Consider the following 19689-nt stretch of genomic DNA (forward strand, 5'->3'; position numbering starts at 1 on the left):
CGCCGAGCACAGTGCCTGGCCCAGGATATGTGCTGGGTGAATATTTCTAAACTGCCACGTAAACCCAACCTTCTGAGTGCCCACTCAAGACCCATCACTCCTTATGTAAGTTGATTAGACTCCCTCCCTCATGTCTGCTCTCCTCTGTGCTTGAAAACAGTCACCAGACTGTTCTGTAATTATTGGCTTATTTTTCGGTCACCACGAAACCCATGGACTACTTAACAGCAGGAACCCTGCCCTATTCACCTCTGCACCTTCGGTACCTGCTGTGTGTGTTTGTGTGTGCATGCATGCACACATTCAGTCACTGAGCTATGTCCGACTTCTGTGGACCACATGAACTGTAGCCCATCACGCTCCTCTGTCCATGGGACTCTCCAGGCAAGAATACTGGAGTGGGTTGCCATTTCCTTCTCCAGGGGATCTTCCTGACCCAGGGATCAAACTGATGTCTCCTGCACTGGCGGGGGGATTCTTTACCACTGTGCCACCTGGAAAGCTCTACCTGCCAAGTAACTGGGCTCAAGGTTCTGACTGGTTTGCAAAAACGTCTCACATCACCTACTGTTTCCTTAACAGATAATCATTAAGCCTGAACATTTCCTTTGGTTTTAAAGCGGTGGTCATTCCACAGCCTCTGGTCCAACTTGTCACGGGCTGGGGTCAGGGAGTGGTGAATGTGAGAATAAAATGACAGAAGACAAAATTATTGCGAAGTGACTCTGAAGGAGTATTTGATAAATGAAAGTAAAAAAAGTTTGGCACAGGATAAACAAACTCATGAGAGCTCAGGAGAGTCAAGCAGAGGGGAAGGTGGCCAGATGAGTCCAGCACAAGCACAGGACAGAGACCAGGAGACAGAGTGGACTGAAAGGAGAGGAGGACTGGCCTCACCCATCACACACAACCTCCTCTGCAGAGAAGATGGTTCTAAATGAAAACACTCTCACGGTTTACAAAGAGACCAACTGGGGTGGTTTTCCTAACAGTGCATTGTGCTCGAGAATACCTGAATGGGGACAATAGGAGTGACTCACAGTTTTCACTTAACACCTTTATTAACATTTTAACTACCTGTTTGCTTCGCATTCACTATTTAATCGCCTTCCAGGTCCTAAAAAGTTTGAGCCAGCCCTTTGTGAACCAGACTCTCCTGTTTCCCTGGGGTGGAGGCTGCAAGGCGGATGGGAGAGGGCAAGCAATTGGCTTCGGTGCCTTCACCCAGCAAAGGGGGGCCTGGATGGAGCCACCTGTACCTTCTGCAGAGCAACATCGCTAGACTGAGGTGGAGTTACAGACACTTTCTCCCCTGGCACTCTACTTGGAACTGGAAAAATATGGAATCTAGCTATTCAAAATAAATACTCAACTGATAAAACAGCTTCAGGTAATATAAAAAAATATATACCCATCAGACGTAAAGAACTAAAGAGACTCTAGACTTCTTATCATTTTTTAAAAAGATGCAAATTAACTTTCTTAGTCAACTAAAACCTTTACACACCATCTTTTTTCTCTACAATGAGAGTTACAGGATTTAGTTCTGCCACGCGGTCAAACTCAAACTCTAGGTAAACATCACTAGAGAATGAATGCTGAAAAAGAACAATCTCTTTCTGAATCGTTCTGTCATCTCCAGGAGACTGCTAAACTCTAAGGATACTGCTACAAAGCAACTACGAGCACCTACAAGCGGGGAAGGAAACGGCACCCCTCCAGGACTCTTGCCTGGAAAATCCCATGGATGGAGGAGCCTGGTGGGCTGCAGTCCATGGGGTCGCAAAGAGTCGGACACGACTGAGAGACTTCACTTTCTTTCTTTCTATAGTTACTTTTGGAGAAGGAAACGGCAACCCACTCCTGTGTTCTTGCCTGGAGAATGCCATGGATGGCGAGGCCTCATGGGCTGCCATCTATGGGGTTGCAAAGAGTTGGACACGACTGAGCAACAAGCACGCACACACACACACACACACACACGATACAAGGTCAGTATGCCACCAGGTTACAGGGGCCTGACAACAGAGCAAACTGACCTGTCCACTTTCAGGCATGTCTAAAGTACTCAGGGGCTCGTGTGCAAACAGCAAAACCCATTGAAACCAACAAACCCCTCGGACCTAAAGCCAAAAGAATGCATCTTGAGAGGGGAGGAAAAGGCTTCCGAGAGCCATCCATCCATCCATCCAGGCCCTTCACCCGCTCATTTTGAAAACAAGCGTCTCATGAGCGCCTACAAGGCACCAGGTGCTGGAGACACAGCTGTGAATGAGACAGGGTTCTCATTTGTGTACAGGGGAGGAATGGATAACAACCGAACTCAGAGGTAAATACACGGTGTGCCAGCTGCTGCTGTGTGCTGAGAAGAAGAACAAAACAGGGTGGGGAGAGGAGTGCCAGGAGGCCGGTGGGGACTGGCCTCACCCAGGGTGATGCTTCACAGAGAAGCTGAGTCAGGGACCAAGCCCTGCAGAGGTGGGCTCACCAGCACCCCTGCCCAGGTGAGGCTGACCTGGCCTGCTGGGAGGCTAGTGAGGACGGGGATGTGGCTGGAGCCGGTGAGTAAAGACAGGACAGATGCTGAAGACAGACGTGTCGGGACAGAGTTAGGAGGCTCCTGCAGGGACTGTGAGGACAGGGCTGAGACCCAAGAGAGACTGGGGACCGTGGAGGCCAACAGGCAGGGCACTCACTAGCTTTTAATAGGTATATTCTCCCCTGGGTAGAGAGGGCTGTGGGGTGCTGGGGGGTAAGAGGAGGAAAGGACAGCATCTCAGAGCAGGATGACAGCACAGACCCGGCGTAGTGCATCCCAGTCGTCTTCTGATGGCAAAGACAGCGGGACCTGACGACTGTTCGACAGTGGATCAGAATCAGGGCTTGAGACCTGAGGCCACCAAAGGTTCTGACCAGAGGAAAGAAAAAGGACGACAGAGCTGGCTGGGAAGAAATGCAGGAAGAACAGGACAGGGGCATTGGGAAGTCCGGGTCAGGCAAGTTCAGTGCGAGATGCTGACTGGACAACTGGGCAGAGAGGTGTGGACAGGCAGCTGGACACGTGAGCCAGAAAACGTCCTGACTCCACTACTCATCAACTGTGGACACGGGGGAGCTGTTTAACTCCCCAGCCTCCAAATTCTTATCTATAAAATGGGGATAATAAAGCCACTGTGTGGATTAAATAAAACAGCAACAGGACAAAGGCCATGAACAGTATCCGAGGCACAGCAGATATTTGATAAAACCCTCGTTCAATAGATACCGGAACCACTGCTCAGCAGAAGGTACTGGATGGCTGCAATAATTAACTGCTAAGCACTGCCCCTGAAGGAACCTGCTCACTGAAGTAGGAGCTCAACAGGTACACGAGTAGCTACATGAAAAGTGTTAAGGGCCAAGCATTTGAAGACACGTGCAAAGAAACTAAGCAAGTTTATGGGGAAACACCTGGAACAGGAGCCACTTCATCTGAGCCTCTAGGAGCCAGGAGGTTGGACACGCGGGCAGGTTGGGAAGGGTGTTTCAGGCAGGGAGAAGCCTATGGGCAGTAGAAGAAGCATGAGAACATGGAAGCAGTTATGCGGCTGCAGCATCAGACGAGGCAGGCAGAGAGGCGAGGCCTGGCACACACGGCGTGGACTTTGAGGGCCAGTGATCAGCTTTTTGAGATCCAACCAGTCCATCCTAAAGGAAATCAGTCCTGAATATTCACTGGAAGGACTGATGTTGAAGCTGAAACTCCAATACTGTGGTCACCTGATGCAAAGAGCTGACTCATTGGAAAAGACTCTGATGCTGGGAGGGGTTGGGGGCAGGAGGAGAAGGGGACGACAGATGAGATGGCTGGATGGCATCACCGACTCAATGGATGTGAGTTTGAGTAAACTCCGGGAGTTGGTGATGGACAGGGAGGCCTGGCGTGCTGCAGTGCATGGGGTCGCAAAGAGTCAGATACGACTGAGCAACTGAACTGATCAAATTTTTAGAGTCATAAGGGAACACTGCAGATCTCTCTGATAAATATCATTATACCACACTGCTTTGTGAACAAACATAAAGTCAGGGGAAAATGTTGATGTATGGCAGAAACCAACACAATACTGTAAAGGAATTATCCTTCAATTAAAAATAAATAAATTGGAAAAAACAATCAGGGGGAAAGGTTCAGGTAGGGAGGGGAACAGACCGAGCAAACCTCGTAAGAGACCGTGCCTGTTTTCTCCCAGGAACTTGAACTACATGAGTAGCAGCTGGGCGGAACGCACTCCCTAACCAAATGCAGGTCAAGGTGTCAGAAGACAGCCCCCCACCGGCTGAAACAGGATACGCAGAACACTATGGATGGTTTATCAGCTGAATAATTTATGCCAACACTATTTACAACATAGTTACTGGGCATGGCAGAGAGCACCAGGGGCCCTTCCAGGACTCAGCTCAATGAGCACAGAGAGCCAGAATGAAGCTTTTAGAACAAACAGTCCCTCCCTTCTTCTACTGACAGGACAGTCACCTACAGAGTACTCAGCCCCCAGCAAAACGTACCGCGCCGATGCAAAAAAATGGTAACTGCACGAACACACGGGGCAGCCAGTAATAAGATACCGACTGAGTATCTGATGCTCTGTGCTTAGCTCTAAAATGTATTCTTGATTTCAATGGAAAATATATATCTTTTATATATATTTATATGTATCTTTTAAAATAGATATCACATATACCTTTTTTTAGTGGATGCATTAACCAACACTTCAGCTCCACAAAGATCAACATATTCCAATCAGAATTCATTTCCTTCCTGTCACCCAAAATCTGTTCCTGCTTCCATCTACAAGAAGGCAAGCATTCACCTTTCTTTTTCTGAGTAACCGAGAGGGGTGCTCCTCATTGACGCATAGTCCCAGCATTGTCATTCTGTACATTTATATTCCAGATCCAGAGATCTGTTTCTCTACGCAGGCTTCTTGGATTTGGCTATTCCTATGTCAGTCCTACAATATTCAAATGATATCTGCTTGACAAGCAGTATATGTTTTTATACTGAATCTGCTCCTCTCAAACACTTCCAGGGAAACTTCTCAATTTGCCTAATTTCCCTCAAAACCTCCACCGCATTACAGGTTAACTAGAGAAAAAGGTCTGTTTTTACAACATTGAATGTTACTCTCTGAATAAACAAGATGCTTCGTCAGTCTTTTTTATGTCCTATAGTAAAGCTTCATAGTTTACTACCAAAAGGTCTACACAAAGGTTCCTCCATTTCTTTTTACATGTTATCTTAAACATTTCATTGTTTTTATTGCTTCTGAAACTCCGATCCTTTATCTATGACATTTTCTAACCAGTTATTGCTGATATAAAGGAAAGCTATTTAATTGTTTTATACTTCTCTTGTATCTATTTCCTGAGGCCAACATGTCAGCTGACAACCTAGCCTTTCAACCTTTCTGGAAAAAGAAGCTTTTATTAAGAGGCAAGTCCCTTTTATCTATTCAGCATTTTAAATGTATCTTGAGCCTATCTCTCTATCTACACACACACACACAATATCAGCATTCCACACCTTTGCAAGTTACACTGGCTGGTACAGAAGAGCTCCCACGTGATTCCTCAGCAAGAGCCTGGCTTCATTCCCTGTGTGTCTAACTTCAGGGCACTGGAGAGCTTAGCACAAAGAATGGGTCGGTAGATTCAGCTCTACCTTCCTCAGACTGCCAACACCACTTTGGATGGCTCCCGTATCTACCCTAATTAGGAGCAAGTCAGGATCTCTTGTGCTCATGTGTTGTAACACTCAAGGCTTACTAAATGCTTCTTTTCTCTTCTGTGCACATTAAAATAAAAGGGAGCACTCTAAATTAGTTCGGCCACAATGGTCTCCTTGAGCTGATTTATCTCTTTGTACCAGTTCACTGATGATGCTCAGATGTTTTCTCCTAGTGGATAAAAATTAAATATTAAACTGGGAGTTTTACATCAGGTTGTCCATCTGTAAAATGCTATGTTGTATTTCTTCAACATACTTAAATATTTTAAATTATATTTAAGTGAAAAATTTTTATTTTAGTGAAATACTTAAGATCCTATCACATGCATATTTTTAGTAATGTACACTATCCTCTAAATTGTGGAGTTATGTAACTAGTTTTTTCCAACAGAATGGGAGAGAAAGTGGAGGGCAGGCATGCTCTCTCTGGGCTCAGCTCACTACGGGATATGCCATTCCCTCGATTTAATCAAGAGGATTCTAGAGACCCTGAAGGACGTGGGGCCACAAGAAAGAAGCCTCGTTCCCTGAATGGTTGTGGGGAGCAGAGGCCCCCTTCTCAGTGGGCTGGGTGTGAATGAGAAATAAACTTGCTTTATGTAAAGTCAACGGAGTAATGTGCTTTGATAGTGGGTAGCCCACCCCTAGAGCTAGAGAGTGATGAAAGTTTAGAATAGCAGATAAGGGAAATAAAAAAGGTAATGACTAAGATAAAAATGAAGACGGGGTTATGAAGCTCCAGTGAACCTTGGATCACATGAATTTGTACTTCTACCAATTCTTATTAATAAACTGAAATCTGCTACGTTAAACTACTTAGTAAATGTGGCAGTTTAAAAATATACGTAGCTAGTTCCTATTTTCATTACACTAAGATAACAACACGTGACCTAGGCTACCTCTCCAAGTTCATCAAGATTCAAGGTGGCCCAACACACCTACTGATTCTGCTAATAGCTTTTTGCTTTAAGAATTCCTGAAGTTTATAAGTTGATAGTGAAAGTGAAGTCACTCAGACATGTCTGACTCTTTGTGACCCCATGAACTGTAGCCTACCAGGTTCCTCTGTCCATGGAATTTTCCAGGCAAGAATACCGGAATGGGTTGCCATTTCCTTCTCCAGGAGATCTTCCCGACCCAGGGATTGAACCCAGGTCCCCCGCATTGGAGGCAGACGCTTTACCATCTGAGCCACCAGGGAAGTCCTTTATAAGTTGATAGCCAACATCTATTCTTCTTCTTCTGTATGTCAGGTTATTTCTCAATTCTATTCAATATATTGCTAATTTGACTATCTAGTTTTTTAGTGTATTTAATAAATTTTGTTTTGTCTTGGTTTTATTTGTTCTTTGAGATATAGTCTTTTATCCAAGTCTGATTTTAAAATCTGTTTAACAAAAGTAAAATCCACTTTGATATCATTAAGGAGAAAAAGATAATTCATCTTCTGAAATTCTTCTGTTTTACAACACTGACTTTTCTTTAAGCTCACACAACGTTGGCTCTTTTCTAGTATTCAACAATTTATTCATAGATGCCATGATTTGTTTCATTTACTTTTTTCCACTTACTTATCCTTCCACTGAATTTACTGGTCATTATTTATCCTGTACAGATAACTCAAGGCCTACTTAAAAGCAGGTCTTACGTGTCTTTTTCAGCAGAGAAAACTGCCAGGCTTGATATATACACCGTAGAGTTCTATCTTCAACTTCCCCACCCAGTACGCAGATGTTAGCAGGTGTCCCTTTATAAAGACAGTGAACAAGTTCATTTTTAAGGACTTGGACTGCATTTATCTCATAAGAGACGTTCAATCAGTTCTGTTACAGGCAAAAGACCCTTCCAGAACCAAGGAAGGACTAAATTTCCTCTGAAGAAAAAAAAGCCTGAAGTTATTTCTACCACTCACTAGAATATTGAGTATGAGAATGTAAAACATTTCATAGATGTGAAATGCATGAAAGAAAAATACATGTTCAAGTGCATCCTCATGCAAATTCAGACTGACAAAGCTAGTCCAAGGACTTGCGTCCAGAGACAGTCCCACAGTGTGTTAAGAAGCACGAACAAGCAATCAGATGTTACAGAGCAGCTGGGGAAACACTGTACAAACGGGATTCCAAGAAGGGAGGGAGGGAGGGAGGCAGGGCGGGAGGGAGAAGAAGAAAAGAAGGGCAGCAAGGAAGCAGGCTCAAAGGGGCTGATTTTCAATAGTTATTAAGTGACTCCAAAAATTTCTAACAGAATTAGAACCAGTGAGGTTGCTCAGTCGTGTCTGACTCTTTGCGACCCCATGGACTGTAGCCTGCCAGGCTCCTCCATCCACGGGATTCTCCAGGCAAGAATACTAGAGTGGGTTGCCATTTCCTTCTCCAGGGGATCTTCCTGTCCCAGGGATCGAACCCAGGTTTTCTGCATTACAAGCAGACGCTTTACCATCTGATCTACCAGGGAAGCCCAGAATTAGAAAATGCTTTCAATATCGGCATATAATACAACAAATTTTATTCTCATATATTCAGAAATTTTACAAAAGTCAATTTAAAAAAAAGGTTATTTTTGTGACTTACACATCACTATAAAAGACCACTTTCCAAGAAGAAAAATGTTAAATTTACAAAAAGAATTTTAAACGAGTTTTTCATTTGAACTACTAAATGGAACTATATTTTGTCTTTCAACCAACATGTTCGGATTAGATAAACAGACTTCTGAATCAAAGTTTTCATCTTACCCTGAAAAATCAGCAGAATACTGTCCATAATCAAAGATATAGACTCTAGTGATTTGGCATACTGTGAGGTATCCCAAAGCAAACACGAAACAGTATCTGGAAAACAAAAACAAGCTAGATTAGCGAAATAAAAAGATTCATTTTGTTAAAGAATACATTTTAAACTAACATATCAACTATATGAGATGGTTCAAAAATTGTAAACATCATGAGATCTACGCCGCAAATGGCTTTCTTTGATAAATTGTAAAAACTCTTTACTAGTGTCTGCTTCAGTTTCCTTGAATTTTGTACCATTTTCAACGGCAAACACATTTAGTTCCTACTTTTATTCATTTTTTCCTTCTGAAAAACCTCCATATAACAGATTATGTATCTGAAAGTCATGCTCACAACATAAAACTGAATATGGTAAGTACTGGTATCTATTTTTCTTTCTTTTTAGAAAACAAAATCTAGTATGAAAATATTTGGCTGAAACACACATCAAACAAGTTCTTAAAAGTATTTTTAAAACTTGTCCTCGATCATCTAAAATCATAAACAGTGTGTGGTATTTACTCACATTTTATAAACATAAATGTTTAATAATTTTCAGTCTTAAGATGTATGGGAGAGCACTACAATACTTAAAAACATCAGGATTTCCCTGGTGGTCCAGTGGTTAAGAATCCGCCCATCAATGCAAGGGACACCACATCCTGCGGGGCAACTAAACCCACGTGTTGAAACTAGTGAACCCGCGCTCTAGAGCCTGGGCTCTGCAACGAGAGAGGCTGCCACACTGAGAAGCTCGGGACCACAACTAGAGAGTGGGCCCCCCACCCTCGCTGCAACTAGAGAAAGCCCGCGCATAACAACAAAGACCCAGCATGCCATGATTACTTATTTTTTTATTTTATTTTTAAACTTTACAATATTGTATTGGTTTTGCCAAATATTGAAATGAATCCACCACAGGTATACATGTGTTCCCCATCCTGAACCCTCCTCCCTCCTCCCGCCCCATACCATCCCTCTGGGTCGTCCCAGTGCACCAGCCCCAAGCATCCAGTATCGTGCATTGAACCTGGACTGGCGACTCGTTTCATACATGATATTATACATGTTTCAATGTCATTCTCCCAAATCTTCCCACCCTCTCCCTCTCCCTCTCCCAGAGTCCATAAGACTGTTCTATACATCATTGTCTCTTTTGCTGTCTCATATACAGGGTTATTGTTACCATCTTTCTAAATTCCATATATATGCATTAATATACTGTATTGGTGTTTTTCTTTCTGGCTTACTTCACTCTGTATAATAGGCTCCAGTTTCATCCACCTCATTAGAACTGATTCAAATGTATTCTTTTTAATGGCTGAGTAATACTCCATTGTGTACATAATTAATTATTTTTAAAAAAGAACTTAAAACATCATCTGGGGGAATAATTTACATATCAATAGAACAAAAATTCACAAACAGACTCTAGAATATATACTACTGTGTAAAATGAAGGCTGCAATGCATATTAGCAGGAATGAATGGATTATCGCCTAATGAGTTAAACAATTTGGGTGGGTGAATGGAGCTATACCTTCATTGAAACAATCCTAGATGGATAAAATAATTAAATATACAGTATAAAACTAAAACACATATAAGCTATGGATAAATATTCAAATGTCCTCAAATTAGTGAAGGACTTTCTAAACATATATAATATAGAAGAAATCAACAGAAAAACATAAAAACCCAATGTATTTTCAAATAGACCATTCAGGAGGTTTTAGGAAAGGGTCCTTTCAAACTTCAGACAAATAGGTAATTCTGATCTACCTGGATTATTCCTGAGCAAAGAAGTCTGCACTAGATAACTGAAAGAATGTTTAATAAGAGTTTAGCACACTAAAACTAATTGTAATTTAAAATAAGATACCTTGACCAAGCAGGGTTTATTGGATAAATGCAAAAATGATTCAATATAGGAAGCCAAATTTAGTGGTGTAAAAGTATTTACACTTTGAAAATTGGCAAACACTATAGATTATTCAATGAACATGAATCTGAGCAAACTCCAGGAGATACTGAAGGACAGGGAAGCCTCGAGTGCTGCCATCCATGGGGTCACAAAAGAGTCAGACAAGACTTACCGACTGAACAAACAGATTATTCAAACCAGAAATAATCAAACCAAAGCCTGTAGGATAAATCTCGCTCCCTGCTTTGCTTCTGTCCATCAAATTTTGTTTGATCACACTCATGGCCATTTACATGTATATTGTTTATGGCTGCTTTTGCCTCAGAACACCTGAGCTGAATAGTTGCAGCAGCATCTACAAGGCCCTCGAAGCCTAAAGTATTTACTATCTGGCTCTTTATGAAAGAAGTTTGCTGACCCGAATCAGAAGCAATGAAGAGAATGCTAATAATACAGGTTAAACTTTTAAAAGTATGTCATGACCTGCAGCTGTAACACTGTGACTACCCTCCATCCCCAACAAAACCCAGAAAATCTTATTCTTCTAGCATTCAAAAACTATTCCTCAATTCAGCAAAAAAGTTGCTCTTACTCACATTATGGACAAAAAGAGAGAAGTGTCAAGATACAGAAGTTTCTGTATCTTTAGTGTTTCACTTTCAACTTACTCATTAACATAAACAAAAATATCAATCAACATTCATTAACTGAACCACATTTGTTTGCCCATGATGTGAGCAACTTCTTCACTGAACCAGAAAAATCTGTGGTCTAATTCTGTCAACTCATGATTGAATTGCGATCATGGATTAGTTATGAGTTTGTCAAAAATCAATGAAAGCATTCTGTAGAATCAAAGAAAAAAGAGGGGATACAAGTAGCTGGTGTGGTGTGAATTCCTTCTGCCCAGAAAAAGGATCTGATGGCTGTAGCAGCAATCACCTTGCATTCCTGAAGTGGTGAGCTAACAGGCGAAGGACAGAACTGCAAAACAAGAAAGAAACCTGCCTCTTTAATAAACACTGTTGAGCAGCTACACTGGCTCTGAATAACCTAAGTCCAGAAAAAATCTGAGGTGCTGAGTTTTTTCCTATTATCCAGAACTGAAATGCATTCCTAAGCGATACCAAAGAGTACCACATTTTCACTGTTATCTTTTGAGTTAGGCTGCAGGGAAAGGTGACAGGGAAAGCCTCTGATCTGTCAAGTTCAGCATCAGCAGAAGAAAACAGGCATACAGGCCAATACATACATGCATGGTATTCTCATCAGTGCTGTGGTCAGGGCATATGTTTCACTGAATGTCTTCAAACAGAAAAACATACATGCACATAAAATCCAAGCAGACCTGACTGAGATTTAAATAATGGCCCCATCAACTTTTTACTCTTCCTATCTGTGTGATCTTGAGAAAGTGACATTACTTCTGAACCCTCATTCTCTCCCTTAGAAAAGGCAGATACACAGGGAGGGAGACTGACTGACTAACTCAGTCACTGTGGTCTCGTACTCCCTGCAACTGACAGTTTACAGGTGGGCATGAAACTTAAGTATAGTCAGTGAAACATGACACGGAGCTTTTGGAATGGCTTTCTCCTTAAATAGCAAGTAGGACACTTGCTGAGGAGGGCATGTCAACCCACTCCAGTATTCTTATCTGGAGAATCCCCTTGGACAAAGAAGCCTGGTGGGCTACAGTCCCTGGTGTTGCAAAGAGTCGGACACAGGTAAGCAACTAGGCAAAACACAACACGGGACCCTTGCTACTGTGATGTCGACCAAGCCCAGCTAGCCTACAGACAATCTGGTGAGATGGTGAAGCAGAAAAGCTAAATAAAACAAAATACAGGACTTTCTGATGCCCTCATAAAAACAGAGTTGCTGAGTTAATCAACAAGAACTGCCTCGCCTCATGACTTCTCACTGGAAAGGGGAATCTCTCTGCACCGGTTACCATTATACCACTATGAGCTGGGATTTCTGCTCTGTGCAGTTTTAAAAGCTTTCTGATATTATCATCCTTTATAACAAAATGAAATCAACAAGATTTGAAGAGTTCCAGAGAGAACATTTTATTATTCATTCAAATATAAGTGTTGAATTACAGCCCCATTTTAAAAAGAGAAACCACATCTAAAATACCCATTCTCTAGATATTAGATATGAAGTGGAAATTGTTCAGGGAAAAACAAAGTGCTCAGGGACTATGGGAATTAATGAGCTTGAAATGTCGAGAACTGAAAAAGAATTCTTCCCATATGAGGAAAACAGGCAACATCACCAAAAGGTTCAAAATCTTGATGGAGAGAAAGACAAAAACTTATAAGTGAGCCGTTGTTTTAATGTGCTGAAGTCAAATGAAACTCATCACTTTCAGGGTGCTCAAGTTCAGGGGGCTTTGGGTGCGGCCCCAATTCAGCAAAGGCCAACACATCTGAGGGCTAACTGTGGTGTGTGCTTAGTTGCTTGGTCGCGTCCAACTCTTGGGACCCCACGGTCGTAGCCCACCAGGCTCCTCTGTCCATGGGATTTCCACCTGGGAAGCCCTACTTACTATACAGTTCGATTTACATGAAATTCTAAAACAGACGAACTGATCAAAGGTGGTAAAAAGCAGACAGCGAGCAGGTTGCAGGGGGCTGGGCTGTATAGATTACAAAGGGAATGTGGGAACCTTGGGGGATGAATGAAGTGTCCTGTGTCTGGATTTGGGGGGTAGTTACACAGGTCTGGACATTTGTTAAAACTCACTGAACCGGTGGTCCTACTTTGTTTAAGGTAATTTTTACCTAAAGAAAGTTGATTTTAAAATTATTTGGAAACAAATTTTATAATCTCCTTTGCAGATTCCTTCTCAACCTGGGACTCCAGGGTTCAGTCCTCTTCTCCGTTTATACCCATCTCCAAAAGGATTTTATTCAATCCCATGCCTTTAAATACAAACACACAGTCATGTGCATACGAACACAACTATTAGGCATAACAGTTGGGACCTGCAGGTGAATGAAGTAAAACAAAAGATGAGTGTTCTATTTCTGGGTATATTTCAAAATAGGACCTTAAGTCTGATAAAGTCAGCAGGGACCTGGAAAGACTGACTGCTTATAAACTGTTCAAGTTTCCTATTTAAAAATTTATGATTAATCAAGTCTGTTCGTTTATAGTTAGTGGCTGTCATGCGCGCGGCAACCTGAAGAATTCATTTTCTACGGGGTGGCATACCTGAGAATGAGGCCATTATTCTAAAACCAGCAACCCAGAGTGAGTTTGGCCCTTCTTTCATCTCACTCTACTTTTACGAAAGTAACACAGGCATAGTTTCAAAGGGTCCAGCACGGATCGCCAGGACCAAGCCATCCGCAGCTGCACAGCCTGCACACAGGCTCTGCTCCCCAGACGCCACTTTCCACCCACCCTGGACCTGTCAGGAGAGACTGGCCCATCCTCGATAGCACCAGCTTTGCCAGCACTTAGGTTCCAGCTTCAGCCTCTTTGAGTTTCAGATCAACGTGTGTGTTGAATCTACTACAATTACTGGAAGCTTCAAAATTTAGTTTTATAACCATCATTAAAACATCAGTTTCTAAAATCTTTTTGATAGTACTTGCATCTTATTCTAAAAGTCCAGTTATCAATTTAATGGAATTTTAGTAAATGCAATCCTTAACATTTCTTGCTGTTTTTACTTTGTACACAATAACACATTCTAAGATACTTTGTTTCTGCTAAGGTATTAGGACCAAAGGTTAAGTTTATCCTCAGGTAACCAATCAGTGAGTATCAACTATCTAACTAGGTGATCTCTAAGCCAAGAAAAAGGTTCCTTCCACTACTGCTTTTAGCTGCCAAGTCATGTCTGACATTTGGGGACCGCTTGGACTACAGCCCGGGATTCCCTGGTGGCTCAGACAGCAAAGAGTCTGCTTGAAATGTGGGACACCCAGGTTCGACCCTTGGGTCGAGAAAATCCTCTGGAGAAGGAAATGGCAAGCCACCCCAGTATACCTGCCTGGAAAATCCCACTGACAGAGAAGCCTGGCAGGCCGCAGCCCATGGGGTCACCATAATTAATTATTTTTAAAAAGAACTTAAAACATCATCTGGGGGAATAATTTACATATCAATAGAACAGAAATTCACAAACAGACTCTAGAATATATACTACTGTGTAAAATGAAGGCTGCAATGCATATTAGCAGGAATGAATGGATTATCGCCTAATGAGTTAAACAATTTGGGTGGGTGAATGGAGCTATACCTTCATTGAAACAATCCTAGATGGATAAAATAATTAAATATACAGTATAAAACTAAAACACATATAAGCTATGGATAAATATTCAAATGTCCTCAAATTAGTGAAGGACTTTCTAAACATATATAATATAGAAGAAATCAACAGAAAAACATAAAAAACCAATGTATTTTCAAATAGACCATTCAGGAGGTTTTAGGAAAGGGTCCTTTCAAACTTCAGACAAATAGGTAATTCTGATCTACCTGGATTATTCCTGAGCAAAGAAGTCTGCACTAGATAACTGAAAGAATGTTTAATAAGAGTTTAGCACACTAAAACTAATTGTAATTTAAAATAAGATACCTTGACCAAGCAGGGTTTATTGGATAAATGCAAAAATGATTCAATATAGGAAGCCAAATTTAGTGGTGTAAAAGTATTTACACTTTGAAAATTGGCAAACACTATAGATTATTCAATGAACATGAATCTGAGCAAACTCCAGGAGATACTGAAGGACAGGGAAGCCTCGAGTGCTGCCATCCATGGGGTCACAAAAGAGTCAGACAAGACTTACCGACTGAACAAACAGATTATTCAAACCAGAAATAATCAAACCAAAGCCTGTAGGATAAATCTCGCTCCCTGCTTTGCTTCTGTCCATCAAATTTTGTTTGATCACACTCATGGCCATTTACATGTATATTGTTTATGGCTGCTTTTGCCTCAGAACACCTGAGCTGAATAGTTGCAGCAGCATCTACAAGGCCCTCAAGCCCTAAAGTATTTACTATCTGGCTCTTTATGAAAGAAGTTTGCTGACCAATCAGAAGCAATGAAGAGAATGCTAATAATACAGGTTAAACTTTTAAAAGTATGTCATGACCTGCAGCTGTAACACTGTGACTACCCTCCATCCCCAACAAAACCCAGAAAATCTTATTCTTCTAGCATTCAAAACTATTCCTCAATTCAGCAAAAAAGTTGCTCTTACTCACATTATGGACAAAAAGAGAGAAGTGTCAAGATACAGAAGTTTCTGTATCTTTAGTGTTTCACTTTCAACTTACTCATTAACATAAACAAAAATATCAATCAACATTCATTAACTGAACCACATTTGTTTGCCCATGATGTGAGCAACTTCTTCACTGAACCAGAAAAAATCTGTGGTCTAATTCTGTCAACTCATGATTGAATTGCGATCATGGATTAGTTATGAGTTTGTCAAAAAATCAATGAAAGCATTCTGTAGAATCAAAGAAAAAGAGGGGATACAAGTAGCTGGTGTGGTGTGAATTCCTTCTGCCCAGAAAAAGGATCTGATGGCTGTAGCAGCAATCACCTTGCATTCCTGAAGTGGTGAGCTAACAGGCGAAGGACAGAACTGCAAAACAAGAAAGAAACCTGCCTCTTTAATAAACACTGTTGAGCAGCTACACTGGCTCTGAATAACCTAAGTCCAGAAAAAATCTGAGGTGCTGAGTTTTTCCTATTATCCAGAACTGAAATGCATTCCTAAAAGCGATACCAAAGAGTACCACATTTTCACTGTTATCTTTTGAGTTAGGCTGCAGGGAAAGGTGACAGGGAAAGCCTCTGATCTGTCAAGTTCAGCATCAGCAGAAGAAAACAGGCATACAGGCCAATACATACATGCATGGTATTCTCATCAGTGCTGTGGTCAGGGCATATGTTTCACTGAATGTCTTCAAACAGAAAAACATACATGCACATAAAATCCAAGCAGACCTGACTGAGATTTAAATAATGGCCCCATCAACTTTTTACTCTTCCTATCTGTGTGATCTTGAGAAAGTGACATTACTTCTGAACCCTCATTCTCTCCCTTAGAAAAGGCAGATACACAGGGAGGGAGACTGACTGACTAACTCAGTCACTGTGGTCTCGTACTCCCTGCAACTGACAGTTTACAGGTGGGCATGAAACTTAAGTATAGTCAGTGAAACATGACACGGAGCTTTTGGAATGGCTTTCTCCTTAAATAGCAAGTAGGACACTTGCTGAGGAGGGCATGTCAACCCACTCCAGTATTCTTATCTGGAGAATCCCCTTGGACAAAGAAGCCTGGTGGGCTACAGTCCCTGGTGTTGCAAAGAGTCGGACACAGGTAAGCAACTAGGCAAAACACAACACGGGACCCTTGCTACTGTGATGTCGACCAAGCCCAGCTAGCCTACAGACAATCTGGTGAGATGGTGAAGCAGAAAAGCTAAATAAAACAAAATACAGGACTTTCTGATGCCCTCATAAAAACAGAGTTGCTGAGTTAATCAACAAGAACTGCCTCGCCTCATGACTTCTCACTGGAAAGGGGAATCTCTCTGCACCGGTTACCATTATACCACTATGAGCTGGGATTTCTGCTCTGTGCAGTTTTAAAAGCTTTCTGATATTATCATCCTTTATAACAAAATGAAATCAACAAGATTTGAAGAGTTCCAGAGAGAACATTTTATTATTCATTCAAATATAAGTGTTGAATTACAGCCCCATTTTAAAAAGAGAAACCACATCTAAAATACCCATTCTCTAGATATTAGATATGAAGTGGAAATTGTTCAGGGAAAAACAAAGTGCTCAGGGACTATGGGAATTAATGAGCTTGAAATGTCGAGAACTGAAAAAGAATTCTTCCCATATGAGGAAAACAGGCAACATCACCAAAAGGTTCAAAATCTTGATGGAGAGAAAGACAAAAACTTATAAGTGAGCCGTTGTTTTAATGTGCTGAAGTCAAATGAAACTCATCACTTTCAGGGTGCTCAAGTTCAGGGGGCTTTGGGTGCGGCCCCAATTCAGCAAAGGCCAACACATCTGAGGGCTAACTGTGGTGTGTGCTTAGTTGCTTGGTCGCGTCCAACTCTTGGGACCCCACGGTCGTAGCCCACCAGGCTCCTCTGTCCATGGGATTTCCACCTGGGAAGCCCTACTTACTATACAGTTCGATTTACATGAAATTCTAAAACAGACGAACTGATCAAAGGTGGTAAAAAGCAGACAGCGAGCAGGTTGCAGGGGCTGGGCTGTATAGATTACAAAGGGAATGTGGAACCTTGGGGATGAATGAAGTGTCCTGTGTCTGGATTTGGGGTAGTTACACAGGTCTGGACATTTGTTAAAACTCACTGAACCGTGGTCCTACTTTGTTTAAGGTAATTTTTACCTAAAGAAAGTTGATTTTAAAATTATTTGAAACAAATTTTATAATCTCCTTTGCAGATTCCTTCTCAACCTGGGACTCCAGGGTTCAGTCCTCTTCTCCGTTTATACCCATCTCCAAAAGGATTTTATTCAATCCCATGCCTTTAAATACAAACACACAGTCATGTGCATACGAACACAACTATTAGGCATAACAGTTGGGACCTGCAGGTGAATGAAGTAAAACAAAAGATGAGTGTTCTATTTCTGGGTATATTTCAAAATAGGACCTTAAGTCTGATAAAGTCAGCAGGGACCTGGAAAGACTGACTGCTTATAAACTGTTCAAGTTTCCTATTTAAAAATTTATGATTAATCAAGTCTGTTCGTTTATAGTTAGTGGCTGTCATGCGCTGCGGCAACCTGAAGAATTCATTTTCTACGGGTGGCATACCTGAGAATGAGGCCATTATTCTAAAACCAGCAACCCAGAGTGAGTTTGGCCCTTCTTTCATCTCACTCTACTTTTACGAAAGTAACACAGGCATAGTTTCAAAGGGTCCAGCACGGATCGCCAGGACCAAGCCATCCGCAGCTGCACAGCCTGCACACAGGCTCTGCTCCCCAGACGCCACTTTCCACCCACCCTGGACCTGTCAGGAGACTGGCCCATCCTCGATAGCACCAGCTTTGCCAGCACTTAGGTTCCAGCTTCAGCCTCTTTGAGTTTCAGATCAACGTGTGTGTTGAATCTACTACAATTACTGGAAGCTTCAAAATTTAGTTTTATAACCATCATTAAAACATCAGTTTCTAAAATCTTTTTGATAGTACTTGCATCTTATTCTAAAAGTCCAGTTATCAATTTAATGGAATTTTAGTAAATGCAATCCTTAACATTTCTTGCTGTTTTTACTTTGTACACAATAACACATTCTAAGATACTTTGTTTCTGCTAAGGTATTAGGACCAAAGGTTAAGTTTATCCTCAGGTAACCAATCAGTGAGTATCAACTATCTAACTAGGTGATCTCTTAAGCCAAGTTGAAAGGCTCCTTCCACTACTGCTTTTTAGCTGCCAAGTCATGTCTGACATTTGGGGACCGCTTGGACTACAGCCCGGGATTCCCTGGTGGCTCAGACAGCAAAGAGTCTGCTTGAAATGTGGGACACCCAGGTTCGACCCTTGGGTCGAGAAAATCCTCTGGAGAAGGAAATGGCAAGCCACCCCAGTATACCTGCCTGGAAAATCCCATGGACAGAGAAGCCTGGCAGGCCGCAGCCCATGGGGTCACAAAGACTCACATACAACTGAGCGACTTCACTTTCACCTGGACTACAGCCCACCAGGCTCCTCTGTCCATGGGATTTTCCCAGCAAGAACACTGGTGTGGGTTGCCATTTCCTGCTCCAGGGGATCTTCCCAACCTAGGAATCAAACCTGTGTCTCCTGCATTGGCAGGTGGATTCTTTACCACTGAGCCACAAAAGAAGCCCTCTCCATTATTATCACATTTATAAACACATTCTCATAAAGATATACAGTAGCCACTCTTTACATTTTGAAATCACATGCCTTATCTCTTCGGAGAGTTTTGTCTGTTACAGATCTCACTTTAACTCAACACACTTGCCTTTTATAGAAGGAACAAAAAGAACAGTGAGATACGACTTCTCCGTTGCAGGAACCTGACATCAAGCCAGGGAGCACAGCCGCAGCGTCTGACAGCCAATGGTGAGTGACAGTGCTGGGTTTTCCAGGATTAGCTATTGAGATGCCAGTCACCCCTGTCTCACCATGTCTATTTAGAGCATCTTTA

The 19689-nt window shown here is 41.9% G+C and overlaps 1 protein-coding gene across 1 annotated transcript in view; it reads right to left on the reverse strand.

Moving 5' to 3' along the window:
* The window catches only part of MBOAT2 (membrane bound O-acyltransferase domain containing 2), a 107842-nt gene that overhangs the window by 19420 nt on the left and 68733 nt on the right, over nucleotides 1-19689 (reverse strand). Inside the window, exon 4 of the mRNA XM_070379079.1 lies at nucleotides 8505-8600. Within this exon, the coding sequence (XP_070235180.1) occupies nucleotides 8505-8600 (96 nt within the window). The remainder of the gene's footprint in view (nucleotides 1-8504; nucleotides 8601-19689) is intronic.

Source organism: Bos mutus, chromosome 11, assembly GCF_027580195.1.
Source record: "Bos mutus isolate GX-2022 chromosome 11, NWIPB_WYAK_1.1, whole genome shotgun sequence".
Lineage (NCBI taxonomy): Eukaryota > Metazoa > Chordata > Mammalia > Artiodactyla > Bovidae > Bos > Bos mutus.